This window comes from Anthonomus grandis, chromosome 21 (assembly GCF_022605725.1).
Source record: "Anthonomus grandis grandis chromosome 21, icAntGran1.3, whole genome shotgun sequence".
Lineage (NCBI taxonomy): Eukaryota > Metazoa > Arthropoda > Insecta > Coleoptera > Curculionidae > Anthonomus > Anthonomus grandis.
In genome coordinates this window covers 115,463-132,066 of record NC_065566.1, presented here as the reverse complement: position 1 = coordinate 132,066, position 16,604 = coordinate 115,463, and the positions used below count along the sequence as shown (strand labels likewise).

At 28.3% G+C, this 16,604-nt stretch overlaps 2 protein-coding genes and 1 long non-coding RNA gene across 7 annotated transcripts in view; 2 read left to right on the top strand and 1 right to left on the bottom strand.

The window, feature by feature from the left end:
* The window catches only part of LOC126748061 (uncharacterized), a 44,493-nt gene that overhangs the window by 2,985 nt on the left and 24,904 nt on the right, over nt 1–16,604 (top strand). The gene's annotated exons all lie outside the window — the stretch shown is intronic.
* Nucleotides 4,782–6,566, top strand: LOC126748090 (uncharacterized). The gene is made up of 3 exons (XR_007664627.1): nt 4,782–4,890; nt 5,679–5,806; nt 6,330–6,566. It is a non-coding gene; the product is annotated as an uncharacterized LOC126748090 (long non-coding RNA).
* LOC126748069 (30S ribosomal protein S5-like) overlaps nt 7,220–16,604 on the bottom strand; it is a 46,767-nt gene continuing 37,382 nt past the window's right edge. Inside the window, exons 2-8 of one of the 4 annotated variants that reach the window (XM_050457079.1) lie at nt 10,214–13,644; nt 9,735–9,771; nt 9,607–9,626; nt 9,483–9,573; nt 7,981–8,027; nt 7,783–7,804; nt 7,220–7,384 (exon numbers count right to left, since the gene is read on the bottom strand). In XM_050457079.1, coding sequence (XP_050313036.1) covers nt 7,242–7,384; nt 7,783–7,804; nt 7,981–8,027; nt 9,483–9,573; nt 9,607–9,626; nt 9,735–9,771; nt 10,214–10,276 — 423 coding nt within the window. In that variant the 5' untranslated portion in view covers nt 10,277–13,644 and the 3' untranslated portion in view covers nt 7,220–7,241. Of the gene's footprint in view, nt 7,385–7,782; nt 7,805–7,980; nt 8,028–9,482; nt 9,627–9,734; nt 9,772–10,213; nt 13,645–16,604 lie in introns of all 4 variants that reach the window. The other 3 variants (XM_050457078.1, XM_050457081.1, XM_050457080.1) reach the window with 3 other exon arrangements.

Below are 16,604 nucleotides of genomic sequence, written 5' to 3'. Positions count from 1 at the left end.
CAATAAATAAGTACACTAAAAATTTCTCTGGAATAGTTTTTCAAGCTGTAACATTTCTTTTAAATGATATTTTTGTTATGGTAGTATACAATCCTCCAAAATTAACAATTTTACAAGCCCAACGTTATTTAAGTGACATTATTTTTGGTCAGCAAGGACGGATATTAGTTATTGGTGATTTTAATCAAGACATAATAAATGAGACACAAAATGGCCTTAAAATGACTTTGAATTTCAAAGGTTTAACATCTAAACTTAGTGTAGATGAATCTACTACAAAATCTAATACTCAAATTGATTGGCTTTTTAGTAACTTTAAAAATTTACAACATTTTATATATAATACCGTTTATAGTCATCATAAAGCCACAGTGGTTAGTATTTATGATAAAGATTTTATTCCAACATTACCAAAAACTGTTAATGAGTCTAAAAAAATATCTCAAAAATTACACTTTAATGTTAAGAATACTAATAATAATAATCAATATTTAGCAACCCAAGCATCCTTACAGGAAGATGAAGAAAGTATTAATAATGATGATTACATTATTTTAAAGTTCTGATGATGAGAGTATCCCTAATGTTTATAGCACACCACCTTCATTGATGAATAGAGATAATGTTTCGTGTTATGCTAATAGTGTTTTACAGTCACTTTTATGTTTACCAGAAATTCGTGATTCAATTTCAAAGCGAAACACCAACATTAACTCTAGGATTCATGACATTATGCTAAAGAGAACAAATTCTGCAATGGCAGTGAGACACTTACTAGGAGGCATATTCCTACGGCAAGAGCAACAAGACGCTGAAGAATTCTGTAGAAAATTATTGAGAAAATTGGACGTAGACGATGTTCAAATCCACATTAATGCTCGAGCCCATCTGGATGTAAAACATTGTGAAAACTGCAACATTAATGAATATGGAACCAACGATATGGTCAGTATATATATAGCATATTTTCCGGAAAACTGTGGAAATAATATAAATTTTGAATTGATGTTTATCCCTTGACAAAGTGAATTAATATGTCAAAATTGTAGTAATAATTTAACAACATTTTCCAAACTTACCTTTGTTTCTAAATATTTAGTTTTACAACTTCAAAGGTCTCAAATTAGAAATGGTCGTTCAGTTAAAATAAATACCACCTTCTCAAATTTTAATAATCAAAATGTAGTTTTAGATAATTTCAGATTTAAGGTGAAGTGTGTTATCAAGCATCATGGTCAAGAGATTACTTCTGACCATTATACATCTGTGGTCAACATTAATAATCAATGGTGGAATTGTGATGATAATAATATAGGTAAAGTATCTAATTTTGATGACACATTAAAAGATGTCTATTTGATGATATTAGAATTAATTACAAACTAAGATAATTAACAAACGCTTATATTTTTTTAATTTACATATTCTCATTTTTTGCTTCTTTTACATTAAAAGAATTAAACAAAATTATATGCAAGCATTTCATAATTTTTAATAGACAATGTTCATGATAAAATAATAGATACTTTGAATAGAATTTTTTCTATACTGTATTTATCAAGTCATATTTATTATCACTGATTTATTGTTTAAAGTAAAAAATATAAAACATATTATAGATATGGAATTTCAGATAGATATTAGATAGATACTAGAAATAAATTGCCTTACTTTGAAATAAAAGACGTTTAAATAACAATACGTGCAGAAAATAAGAAAGCTATTTGTAAAACTTCTAAATAATATGAGAAAACGAGCAAAATAAATATTACATTTATTTATTACCTAGAATGTATAGAAAAATAAAAAATTAAATAAATTCTTTGGTCCATATATTTTTTGATTATATAGTTAATATTTATATATTGCAAAATATTGATATCTCAATTCGAAGTTATACTTTCTTAACAGTTTTTATTTTTTAAACTTTACTTTACAAAAAACTGTAATTTCAAGTAAAGTCTTGATACAAGACATTTATTATGTTGCAAGAAATAATAAACCATTTTGGTATTTGTAATATGATTGAAATTGCATTAATATGTTCAAATGTTTCTATTTGTTAAGATTGTTTTACTTATTTTCCAACAACAAAAATAACAGGTTATTAATGATAATATTATTGATAATTAATATTGTGACCAACAAATATTTTTAAAATCATTATAATTTGTTTCTATAATACACTATGATTGTCTTATAGCTTTAGCTACAGCACCACTTGACATTAATGGCGACTTAAGTAAATAAAAAGGCTTAAATAAAAGTACTAAAACAGCTAAAAATGCTAAAGTACCATAAAGCCCAATAAAACTACAAGTAGCTAAAAAAATTAAAGTTGTGTTGTGCTAAATCATTAATCCAATCAGGTATCTTTAATGCAACTTTTTTTTATTGGTTGGTCAATATTATTATAATTTTAAATATTGTCTCATAAATGTATAAGATATTAGTCTTGCTTCTTATAATCAAACATTTTTTCAATCCTATTTAAATACCTAAAATGGTAATAGTATTCAAGTACATGGCTAAGTATTTTTAACTTGATAATTAACTATCATTGTCTTATAGATTTAGCTACAGTGTTACTTGACATTAATAGCAACTTAAGTAAATAAAAGGCTTAAATAAAAGTACTAAAACAGCTAAAATTGCTAAAGTACCAAAAAGCCCACAAACACTACAAGTAGCTAAGAAATGTCGAAGTAATGTTGTGCTAAAACATTAATCTAATCAGGTACAAATTCCAATGTTTTTTCGTTGGATTGGTGAACGTTAATAAAGATTTTTGTTTAGCGTTATTAGTTCTATACGGTACTAAAAGTTGTTCACTCAGCTTTGAAACAAATTTATTGTATGCAAATATTCACAATTTTGCAATATATTTATTATTATATGATCAAGGATACAAATTATATTATCTAAGGGGCAAAGAAAAACAATTTAAGAAACATACCTGTAAAAAAATATGTTTTGCAATTTTAAACTTCAGTAACTTAGAATTTCAAGTAAAGTCTAATAAAACATTTATTATATTGCAACAAATATATATAAATTGCATTAATATCTCCAAATGTTTCTATTTGTTAAGAGTTCTTTACTTATTTTCCATCAACAAAAATAACAGATTATTTATGATAGTATTATTTATAACTCATATTGTTATAAATAATACCAACAAATATTTTTAAAATCATTATAATTTGTTTCTATAATAAACTATGATTGTCTTATAGTTTTAGCTACAGCACCACTTGATATGAATAGCAACTTAAGTAAATAAAAAGGCTTAAATAAAAGTACTAAAACAGCTAAAAATGCTAAAGTACCAAAAAGCCCAATAAAACTACAAGTAGCTAAAAAAAATTAAAGTTGTGTTGTGCTAAATCATTAATCCAATCAGGTATCTTCAAGGCAACTTTTTTTATTAGTTGGTCAATATTATTATAATTTGAAATATTATTGTGTCATAAATGTATAAAGTTAAATTAGTCTTGCTTCTTATAATTAAACATTTTTTTAATCTTATTTAAATACCTAAAATGGTAATAGTATTCAAGTACATGGCTAACTATTTTTAACTTGATAATTAACTATAATTGTCTTATAGCTTTAGCTACAGTACTACTTGACATTAATAGCAACTTATATAAATAAAAGGCTTAAATAAAAGTACTAAATCAGCTAAAAATGCTAAAGTACCAAAAAGCCCAAAAACATTACAAGCAGCCAAGAAATGCCCAAGTAATATTGTGCTAAAATATTAATCCAATCAGGTACAAATACTAATATTTTTTCGTTGGGTTGGTTAACCTTATTAAAGATTTTTGTTTAGCATTACTAGTTCTATACGGAACTAAAAGTTTTTTACTTGGCTTTATGAAAATGTTTATTGAATATCAATAATTACATCTTCGCAATATATTTAATTTTATATTATCAAAGATATAAATTGTAATAACTAAGGTGCAAGGAAAAGAAAAGGAACATACCTGATAAAAAAATTGTAACATATGTTTTACTGTTACATGCTTTAATCCTTTTAAGTAACTATTAAAAAAACCACAATAATATTATACATATAATGGTCAACAAATAACAAAACGATTACAATAATTGGCATTTAGAGAATTAGAGTACTACATAAACGCTGATACATAAGTACTAAAATAGCTAAAAAAAGCTTAAGAAAGTACTAAAAGCGCAAACAGTACGAAATTTACTGAATCATGCCAATTTTATTGTGTCGAACTATTAAATCAATTATGTGCATATTTATTTAGAAGCACTTTTTTCCAGCATAACCAGCTTTGTAATATTATGGCAGGTTTTAGAAAAGGAACAACATATTGATATGTATATTAATGAGGATATTTAATAATTCTCTTTTTGGTAAATAAATACTTGTAATAATAATATATTCTAATATGTATCTATAAAAAGATAATATAATTGGACCATAAAACATATTTTTATTTTCACACATAAAAATATGTTTTGGCAAATGTTGGCTCGCTGACCCCGCAGCAACAATTGTCTATTGCTTCCGAAAAATTAATTATTTTTTGGATATGCAATACTGATGAGTCCATAATGAGTACGAAACAATATGTTGCTCATCAGATGCCAATATGTTTTTTTTAATTATATTTTCTTATAGGCACCATTTTAATCGCGGCCAACCAGGTGATAGTAACCAGATTTCAATTTAAAGGAAACACGTTAAAAGGGCTTGACAATGAATTATTTTAAAGAAAATCTTGTATATTAAAAACATTTCTTTACAGGTCATTAAAATGCAAGACACAGAAATGACATCCCTTACTAAGGAATAGATACGTTCAAAGATTTCAGCAAAGCAGATATTTCTTTTTTGTTGCACAATATTTGGTAAGTTTGTTGTAATAATTTTTAATAAATTGTCTTAATATTATTTTTTATAGAACAATTAAGTTACATTTTCGTTTCGCAGCTTCATCAACTGATGCATTATTAGAAGCGCATAGACTTTTTTCCCTATTCACAAATTTGTTTAACATAACATACATTTAAACTTTTCACTTAATAGTTTCTCGGTTATTGAGCTATAAATTTCTAATATCAATTAACTTTTTCTTTGCAAAGTTAGTCGGTTTTTCGTGATGAGACTCTACCATGACTTTCTTTATTGTACTTGAGTGGAAAGTCTCGCCCGGTTGTTAATTTTTAATCATTGTATGTCTTTAAACGGTTGTGATTTTCCATATGTTGTTGTGAAGTAATTATTCTATAAAACTCTTTTTCTCCAGAAAGTTTGTTGGTCTTCTCAAATAACTTTTTAAATCTTATTCATAATTTTTAATTTCTAATCGAAGATCATCATCCCTATTTTCAGTTAGCATTGGTGATGACTGGATGGCGAAAGCGCTCTGCTAAACTAATACTTTTAATTTTCATTACAAAGAGGTTTTCGTGTTACATATAAAATTGGTATTTTAATTACCTTCTTAATATACCAAAATACGAATCATTTATGTTCCCATGTCAAAAATATAATTAAAAAAAAGTACGTTTTTTGAGACTTTTTCTTAGTATTATCACAAATATAGAGAGAAAATTTATCTCGTTACACTTTTGTATATACATACATTACTTTAGAGGAAATTATTCAAATTAACACAGAAATATTCTTATTACAGGCCCTTCAAATTGGAGAACAACCATGCATCTTAAACCAGAGGCTCTCCAGTCCTAACTAATGCTCCTAAGCAAAGTCTACGAGAAATACAAATAATTTCAATATTGTGTTAGCTACATTAACGTTTTAGTAAGTTAGCTATAATGATTATATAACTTTTTTTATATTATTAACTATTTTTATTCGAAGAAAATGCTTTCAATAGTCTTATTAATACAAGTACATAAATGTGATTATGGTAAAAAGAAGTCATGAACCTTCCAAAAGGAGTAAATACATGTTTAGAAATTAAATTTTAATGGGGTGTAAACGGTGAGATCATTTTGTAATTAAAATTTATCAAAATTACCTTACTTACTGTTATAAAATATCTGAAAGTAACATCGTAATATCTTATGTAATCAAGGCTTCTGCACCGCCCTGCAGAACAAGAACCCACTTCTATAGAACAGCCCAAGAATGACAGTGTTAGCTTTCACGACTATAATATATTATATAAGAATGATTGCCCATATTATATGATAATTGTGGCATTCTATTTTTACCATTCAGATTTATACTAATTTTTTTTTAATTGAAAAATTAATAAACTTTTCTTTGATACGCATTTATTTTAAGTAATATTTTTTGGTAAATTCACATTAATTTTTAGGAATTATAATGTCGCTGCAAATGGGCCAAACCTCAACAACGGGAAATGATTGAAGAGAAGTTACTTCTATATTCGCGTTACAAGAGAGAAGGAATTATAATTGTATTGGGACAATTAAAATGTGGATTTTACCTAGGGACAAATTCAATTATTTTAATTATAGAAAGGCTTTCTTTATATCCGACAATAAATGTTCCTTAACAAACAAATATTTTTATCGGATACTAAAAAATCGGTGAAAATAGGGTTTCTTTAATTTTTATAGTTTTTCTCTTGGCAACTTATGCAAATGATACATTTAATAAAAAAAATTACATTTATAAATGATTCGAACGATACCTTCATTTAGGGATTACTTAAAAGTGTTCCATGTTTTCTCTTCAGATAATGCATACAAAAAAAAAAATTAGTAAAAATAAATAACTTATGTTTATGTGGCAATAAGATCCAACTTCAATGAAAATTAAAAGTTGATAATATGGAATTTTTTATGAATACATAATCAAGAAACTAAATTCAGTGCATTCTATGTTAAAATTATAATTTTGTAATCATATATTTTCATTATATCGAAATTATCATGACAGTGTAAGCTTTTTACTCCAAAGCCTCTGAATTTTCAGTACCTCAAATATATTTGGAAATACTGTATACAACTTAGATATATTTAGGTAAAAATGTATAGGAAACATTAATTGTTTTATTTGTCGCACGTTAAATATTAGCTATTGTTTTGGTCAACTCGAATGTATTTTAAAACGTATTGTAGTAATCTTTTATATTAAACAAAAAAAATCTTTAATTGTGATTGATATCCAAATGTTAACATTAGTTTATGTAATTTATATGTAACAAATAGAGGTGAATTTTATAAATAAAACTTGTATCAATCTTTTTAATTATTTATTAAAATTAAAAAAAATAATTGGACCCGCCACCGTTTCCACGGCCGCGGTGTCCACCTCGTCCACGGCCGCGGTGTCCACCTCGTCCACGGCGACCACCGCGGCCATGATCCGCCCCCCTGGCAATGAGGCGCCTTGCAGGTCTCCTGTCTAAAAATAGAAAATATTTCATTAAATTTTCATTTCTATTTTAATAATTTATACAGGGTGTCCAAGAATTCTACGATCATATAACAAATAGTGAGTGATAAGCTCAACTTAGTTTTTTTTTAATTGTAAATATTATTAAAGAAGGCGCTTCAGAAGTCACATATTAGACTATTTTATATTATAATTTTGTAATTTAAGTTTATGTAAAATTAATTAACTTAAATTACAATCTATATGGTATTTGGCCACTATAATCAATATACTTTAATTAAAATTAGACACCTTATGTTTTCAAAACTCAGATAAAAAGATATAGTGAAAAATATATAAGATCTTTTCATTATTTTATTTCACTCTATAAATTAAAACCGTTTTAGTTTAAAATATATAAAACTTACCATTGCTTGCTGTCGGCCGGTTCTGAAAGAAATTTTTTTTAAAATTATTTATAACAAAACTAGTGACGTTCAATTAAAAATGTGATATTTAAAAAGAAATTAAATAAGACAAATTACATATTTTTGTATTATAATTTTAATTTATTTTTCTTTTTTTTAAATATAAAAATAAGAATTAAAATAAAAAGGGCTGCTTACCACTAAGGCGTTGACCTGCCCTTGCAGGGCCTCCAACATTCCAAGTACTGAAAAAAAAAAGTACCAAATGTAAGCATTATCCTTTTTAGGTATTATATTAAGGTAATTAATTATCCGGCACACTTCTTTTTCATAACTTAAAATATCATTTCAAAAAAATTAAAAATCCCATTTAAAATTCAAAAATTGAAGTAATTTTGGAAAAAAAATCAAAGAAATGATAAAACCAATAAAATAAGTTAATCAAATCATAGTCACAATTGCAAGTTTTACTTTTTCAAATTAGAAATTCATAAAACATCTTTCTTGAAAATTATCATTATAGTTCGATTATAAAGTCTCTTATTTAGACAAGTTGACAATTTAAAAAGTTAAACATGTTTATAAAATATGAAATCTCTGTTTTTCAACTTTTACAGAATAAATTAATTTTTTTATTGTTACATTTGTGGTTTCGAACTAATATAAATATGCCATAAATGTTGTGTATGTCTGGATTTTCCAAAGTATAGGGTTTTGGAAAAAATGGTCTTGTGGAATCTCTATAAACTGTCAGTTACATTATTCTAGATGTAATTTATATTGCTTAGATTATTGTTAAGAACTTGATGAATGATATATGGTTGTAATTTTGAAGCGTTTTAAACGTACTTTTAAAAAAAAAAATTATCATAAAAAAATACATGTCTTGAAACAAGAAAAATGATTGAAACATAGATATCGCCACAGCTGAAAAGTATTATATCCATTACCTGTACATAGGCAAACCTTTAAATTACCCCTTAAAGTTTGTAATAATTTGGTTATCAAGACTCGAAAGAGTTTGTAATGTTGTTTTCTTCACACTTACAAGACATATCATACTTATACATATTTAAGCTTGTAATCATAACAAGTATATTGTGTAAGTTAACATAATTATTATACTAATTTTGTCATAAAAAATTCTATACAATGTTAAATACATTTGACCTATATGTTATAATGACATTTGAAAAGGGCTTTTTTTTGAGGATATTGGTATACTCTATCTACTATTTAAACCCTTTTGTATACAAAAAAAAATAATTTAATTATTCACTTTTAAAACATGAAGAATGTACTTCTGAAAAAACATATATATGTCATATAACATTCAAAAGCTAAAGTAATTTCTGGCAAATTCAATAATATGACAAAATGAATTTATTATGACTGTCTTATCATATTAATCTATATGCGAAACTTTTTTAAAAGTTATGGCTCTAGCATTCCTTCCTTAAAGGTTATCATTATGTCTGACTATAAAATTAAATTTCAGCCTAAATAGACATGGTTATCTTCAATATCTATAAAATATGAAACAAAAAATTGTTAAAAATAATTTCTATAAAGATTAAAAAATTATATAAATATTAGTTGACCTGTTACCACTTTCTTTTTCTTAAAATAAAATGGGTAAACCAAATGACAATTTTGCTTATATTGATAAAATCACAATTAAAAAAATCGGATTAAATTACTATCAGGGGTGGCCACTGAAGGGGCGGCAGTGGTGGCGGCGGTCGCCAAAGGGGCGGCAGTAGTGGTGGCGGCGGTCGCCGAAGGGGCGGCATTGGTGGTGGCGGCGGTCGCTGCAGGGGTGGCGGTCCCCGATGATGGAGGGTCTATAATAACCAAGAAAGAAAAGATATCAAAAAATGTTAAACCTATTATGCCATATTGCTTAAATTTTTAAAATAACAAAAAACACTGATTTAATTTGAATTACTCACCATCAACTGCAACACCCTCATTAGGCTCATTGACAATCTATAAAAAAAATGTGATAAATTTAATAAACATTAAAATAATAATGCCAGCCTAGTCAAAATATTGTACAGAGTGTCAAATTTTTCTGCCATCATCTCTGTCACTATTAATTATATTTTATGAAAAAGTAGCGTAAAAACCGCGCTGCTTTAACTCTAATAGGTAGCAACGAAGATAAGCATCAAAAAATAAATAATTTGAACAGTTCTTCTCATTGATCCTAAACTATTACTCATTATTGTTATGGTAACACAAAAATATCTGCATTTGTATCCGCTTTTACTTAAAATCAGAACTAAGCGGACATTAAAACATTCTTGCTTAATATACACCAGGTGTCCCAAAATGCTTTTAACAGCATAGAACTTCGCTAGTTTTGAAGATTTAAGCAAAAAATTTCAAAATGCGTTTTTCGCAAATAAAATCAAAAATTAATACTTACTGCGCTTTGTTCCGCCATTTCAACCGAACTGAACAGAAACTGTGGTTTCCACATCCACTTCATCTCCAAAATCAAACCAACCAATGAGGAGATTGTTATTGATCACGTTATTGATAATGTTATTTATCGATATTGATCACCTGACCTGACCGGCGAAATAACATATTAGTGCCTGTACATAATGGTGAATTCACATATGAATCGTTTTAATTGCGCCAGTAAAAATTCGTGCGCCAGTAAATTAAATTTGCACGTGTGTACATCGATTTGTCCAAAAAAGTTTGTATACTTCTTACGTGCTTATAGGATGTATATAGATAGTATTTCTGATAAAAGTTAAGATTGTCGAGAAACGAATCAGAACGAAATCAGAAACTTTGCGAGTTCAAATTATTTTATTTATTACATTTTATTGATTATAATAATAATAAAATTTATTTGCATTAATTTAATATAAAGAGTTACAATAATAAATAATAAACTTAGTTAAATTAGAATAACATAAAAAGAAACTGAAAGACAATTTATAAAAGTTCGGGTTCAGTACCTGAATATATTCTACATCCTATGAATACTTGAAATAGGTATTAATACATCCATGTAAGATGTGTAAGGAAGAATAAATAATTCAAAACTAAAGACATTTAAAAAAACCAACCGAAAAAAAACGACAACAATAGAACATAATTACATGTATATCAATAATACACACTAACAAATTGTAATAGTTGAAAAGTAGTGCCTTTTAAGTAATTGATTACATTTTTTATTTTACTGGTTCAAAGATACAAATAATAAGAACAAAATAAAATAAACAACAACAAAAAAAAAGCTGCATCTTTAGATGTTTTTTAAACCGGTTAACAGTAAGGCTTTTAAGATGAGGCGAGAGTCTATTGTATAAGCAAAAGACGTTATAAGAAAAACTCCTTTCAAATATTGCGGTGGTATGTTCTGGTGGAGTTATTAAATTTCTAAACCTTACATTTATGTTCATCTGGCACATCTGTCCTATACCTAATTTTATTTAAAAGGTAAAGAAGTGTTTTGGTGATAATAATTGCATGTGAGTTGCATTTTCTGCTGCACGGGGAGCAAGTGCCAATGTGAGTAGAGCAACCTTAGGGAACCATACGCTTTCTTAATATTCAAATTAACATGCTCTCCAAAACGAAGATCAGTATCCATCAGAAGCATAATTATTTGCATCATGATTTTTGTTCTTTCTAAAAAATAATAACACAGATTTATTTGGGTTAATTTGCAAATTATGTTTTTCTGAATATTTAACAAGATTTTTTAGGTCCTTTTCGATACATTTTTCAGCAAGTTCCTATTCTTTTGGTTTAAAAAACTATAACATTTGCTTATCATCGGCATATTGATGAACTGTTTCATGATCAATGCATAAAGCAATATTACACGTATAAATAGAAAACAAAAGGGGTCCCAAAATTGAGTCTTGTAGTACCCCGTTTTTAATTGCACCTTGCTCCGACTGCCCCAAAGACGTTTTAACATATTGGCTCCTCCCATTTAAAAAACTTTCTGAAAGAGCTATTGCTTGCTCTGAAAATCCAACAAAATGTCAAATGGACAGCAGTATCTCATAATTAATAGCGTCAAACGCCTTTGAGTAGTCTAAAAGGATTAGTGCGGTGGTATTGGCTTTATCAGTTTCCCTACATAAATCATCGGTTATATTTACTAAAGATGCTGCGCAGCTATACCCAGTCCTGAAACCTGACTGATGTTCTGGCAGAAGATTAAATTTGTTTATATGTTGTCTAATTTATTTATTCATTACCCTCTTTAACATTTTTTATAAACATGATAATATGCTGACTGGGCGTAAATCATTATAATCAACTGCAACTTTCCTTTTTTTTGTAACGGTTTTACTTTGGCAATTGTTCAAGCAGTGGGAAAGATATTTTCAAGAATGCATGAATTAATTATATGACAAATAAAAGGCAAAACTTTCGGAGACCACATTTTTATCATCTGAATATTAATTAAATCTGGTACCACTGCAAGAGACTCAATGGCCAATAAGTGTTCCTTTACTTCATTTACAGTGACTGTTTTAAAAGCAAATAATTCGGAAACAAAAGAGTTTTATTATTGTTTTTATAAAAATGTTAATATATAAAAAAGAAAATTACAAAAAAAGGTATTAATTTTCATTAGTTTCTTCTCTTCGTTGTTAATTGTTAACCCTATATTCGTTAAATTGCGCAACTGTTTATAATAATCCCAATGAGAGGCATTTTCAGATTCAGGCATTTTTGCAGCTACTGTATGCATTTTCTTTTAACTTTATCATTAATACTATATTGTCGGTTAACCAGGATCTTTTTATTTTCACGGTTTTAACAGGAGCCAAAACATTAAATTATTAATTATTTATCATTTCCATTTACCAAGGGACAGACCCATCACCCATAAACCAATCAGATTATTTATTTCTGAGCTGCGCAGCATTTCTCGAATGGTTACGACTGGCTATCTGCAGTTGATCTTAAATCTCTGAGTGAGCCACTTTGTACTTCTTCTCTCCATAAACCTTCTACTATTGTTCCATTTTGGAAGTGGAAGAAACTGCTTTTTGAAAATACTCGTCCATCAGATGGTCTTCCGTTTGCAGCCAAAAATCCAGTGTTTCAAATATTAACTTTAAACCTACTAAATTGCCAAGTGGCACTGAGTAGACTTTACAAGGGCTACAGGAAATTTTTCAAAAATTATATGTAAAGCCTAATACAAAAGAGGACAATGAGTTTGATTGTTTTGGGAGGTCGGTGGTTTGTTCGTTGAATAAGCTACTGGAAACAGTCGCTTTGAAATCGATAGCGTACATACACTCTTATCTTATACGGTTGGGTTGGGTTGGATTTGGGAGCATTTGATGTAATGCTCAGCAACTACAACCACCTTCCGCCTCTGCCAGTCATGAATATAACACTATGCCGAAATTCAAACCTTTCGTATAATAACAAAAATACTCACGACAGAAATTTTCGTTCCAGTCTGCAGCAAGAAGAGTCGGATCTACTTGTAATGTATATTGCAATGAAGTGAAAGAATCTCCTGTTGTAAGATATTTTAATATGACTTCCAATTTCAATTATGGTGTTAACGCGTTTCTCAGATGAGTGTCCATTTTCATAATACGTGACTTCACACAATCTAGAAAAATTACAAAATGTTGTTTTTTCATTCGAAGATAATTTTTGTAGTTTGCAGGATATAAGTCGACAGCCAATACTTGCTTCAATTTACACACGGTCTTTTCGTTTGGTAGAGATTTTTTTTCTCCTGAAAATTTAGCGACTGTTTTGCAGGCTTCGCGAAGTTCGATTGACATATTACGTACTATATGAAAATGAAACTGTCATGACAAATATTTCTGTTTTAGCAGTAGTATGAACCTTTATTACTGGCACGCAAATAGAACTGACGCGACCGTTGGCGCCACTAAACGCATACATGTGTAAATTCACCTTAAAGCAATTAGGATAATTCATGCCAAAGGGTGCCGACGTTGTCAATTTTTTTTTCTTCGATAAATAATTACTAATATTATCTAATAGTAATATTAAAATGCAGATTGTTGTATATGAATGATTTACTGAAATTTTGAATACTAAAGGTTAGTGGTTAAAAGGTTTGATTTATATCATCAATATAATAATACAGAGGCTATTGTAACTTTTTTGCTATTGAACCAAATGGTATTGTAAAATGAACTTTCCTAAAAACAAATAATACGCTAGCCACGCCCGCCCCGAAGGGGCGTTCGTGGCAAGAAACTGCTTTTTTTGCGAATACAGGATCTTTGGCGGGTGGGGAAAAATTGACTGAGCCGAATTTTATGAAACTCATTGACATCAAAGACCTCCACGGAAACCTGCTCCCAAAGGGCGCTTTTTATAATAAACCCTTTAGAAGTCGGATTTTTCTGTGAATGAATTTTGAACTTTTTGCGCGGTACCTCGCGGACTTAAACGGCTGTGGGGCCTAAACGGTAATGTTCCTGACAATGCGAATAAAACAGCCCTTTTCTACGTAAATGTAGATTTCTTTTTTATTAAAACTATTTTTTTCCAAAAGAAACTCCTTCCGAGATAAACGAGCTCAAACTTAAAATTTTTTTTTTCGAAAAAAAAAAAGTGATTTTTTCAAAAAATAAATTTTTTCTACTTCTAAAAAAATTTTTTAATTTTTTTTGTTTACACCGTTTAAAAGCTTAATCCTTTAGGATTAAATAGAGGTATTATTCATGGTGCTACGTATTATACAGGGTGAGCTGTGTTAACAAATATAAACCCCTTTTTGAGCCTTTTTTTGATTTTTTTTTTCTACTTTTCTTAATAACTCTTTATTGGCAGCACCTAGAAATTTCAAACTTTCAGCATTTTAAGAACTTTTTAAATCCTATTTCTCGACATAGTCTACAGTCTTCTACGTAGAGCAGTTTTTGCTCTACACCTTTTTTTAACTTTGACGCTTTATACCGGCATATCTATGACACCTACGAAAACCATTTGTTTTCTGAAATCACCCGACACTATCTGGCTATAATCCACTAAAAACCGTTTTTCTTCAAATGTTAACGTTTTTCCGCAACGAGCTGTTATTTAAGAAAAACCCCCAAAAATAAGCCGTTCCAATCAACCGTCATACCCTCGAGACACAGGGAGCCAGCTGATGGTACATACAATAACGTTGGCGGTCCAGCACCAAATTGACCCAATGTCAAGGCATACGGACGACGTCACTATCGAGTCGCACATGGTCAGATGACGTAAGCGCGGGGTTTTCGGGGTATTGTGGCGGCAAATTCGGCCCGTTTGCGCTACGAGTTAGAGTAGGAAAAGCGGTTTGAGAGAAGGATAGTGGATGTCTGGCAACAATTATAAACGCGTCGTGTTCGTCTCGTGACGTCATGAGTTATTTTATTAATGAATATTATTAGTATTATGGGGACAATTTTACGCGGTTTCTTGATAAATTATTAGGATAAATAAAACGAATATAAATATTAATAAATATATATTTGAAATATACAGAGGGTATTGATATTATGGAACATTTATGAGGATAATAATAGTATATAAATAGAATTATACGGGGTGTTTTAAAGTTTAAGTGCATTAATAAGAAAAATATTACTTATAATTATAGTAATCATATTATAAAGGGTGTTTGAAGATTTATTGACATGTACAAGAAAGATAATATTTATAAAAATAGTAATAGCAGCATAAAGTTAGGACAAGGTATAAATATCTGGAAAAAAAAATAGTAATAATAGTTTTATTTTAGTTAGGGTTCTTTTAGTGGGGGTTGCTAAATTGGTAATAAATTTATATTAATAGTTTATCAATTTAGAAAAAAAAAACATTGATGCGGTGTCAAAAAAAGGTGTATTTTATATTTTTTTTACTATATTATTGAGATCACGGCTTTCATAGCTTCAATTCAATAAGTTGATAAATTTTTTTATTCGTTTTTTTTCTTTAAATTTTTTGTATTTTATTATAATTGCCTTTTAAAATGAAAATTAAAAAAAAAACAAGAAACAAACCACTTTTTCCTATCCTAATACATTGCTTCTTATGGGACATGATCTTCCTCTTTAGATTGTGACACTCGTATGAATCGTGGAAAAATTTATCATAAAGCTTTTTTACTAGTTTTTGAATGGTCTTTAACCAGAAAAAAGAAATTTTGAATTCGGAGCATATTTTGAAAAAATGGTCATTTTGACCGCGGATTTTGTTTCTGTTCATTTTAGAGTCAAATTGGTAATAACCTTTTTTAAAGGTACTGTGAAGTAGTGCAGGATAAAAAAATAAAAAATTGACATTTTTCCATAGGGCTCTTGATAATTCGATATTTATGTTTTTCAGTTTTTTTCAATTTTCTTCGATTCTATAATAGCTAGAACCTATTCGTTTTGATAGACAGATATCTCGTAAAATTCCTGAGAATTTTTATTTGAAAAAAAAAGTTGTCAGAGTTACAGTTAATTTAGAAAAAAATAAAAATCTTTTTTTCGAAATTTTTCGTAAGTATACCTTTTTCGATTTTCGACTAAAAAAAAATATTTTTTTATTCAGTTTTTTTACTGGAAATTATTAGTTTAGGGCTTACTTTAAAATTTGCCAATAATCATTTTAGGAAAAAAAAAAATTGTACGGTGGGAAAAAGGAAGTTTTCTGTTATTTTTCCCACATTTTTACTTATATCTCGGCTTTTATACCTTCGATTCAATTCGTTTATGGTTTCCTTTATTTCTTATTCTTTTCCTATCAATTCTTTTTATATTTTATTACTATTGGCTCTCAAAAATAAAACTGAAAAATCAAAAAAATCCACGAAAAAA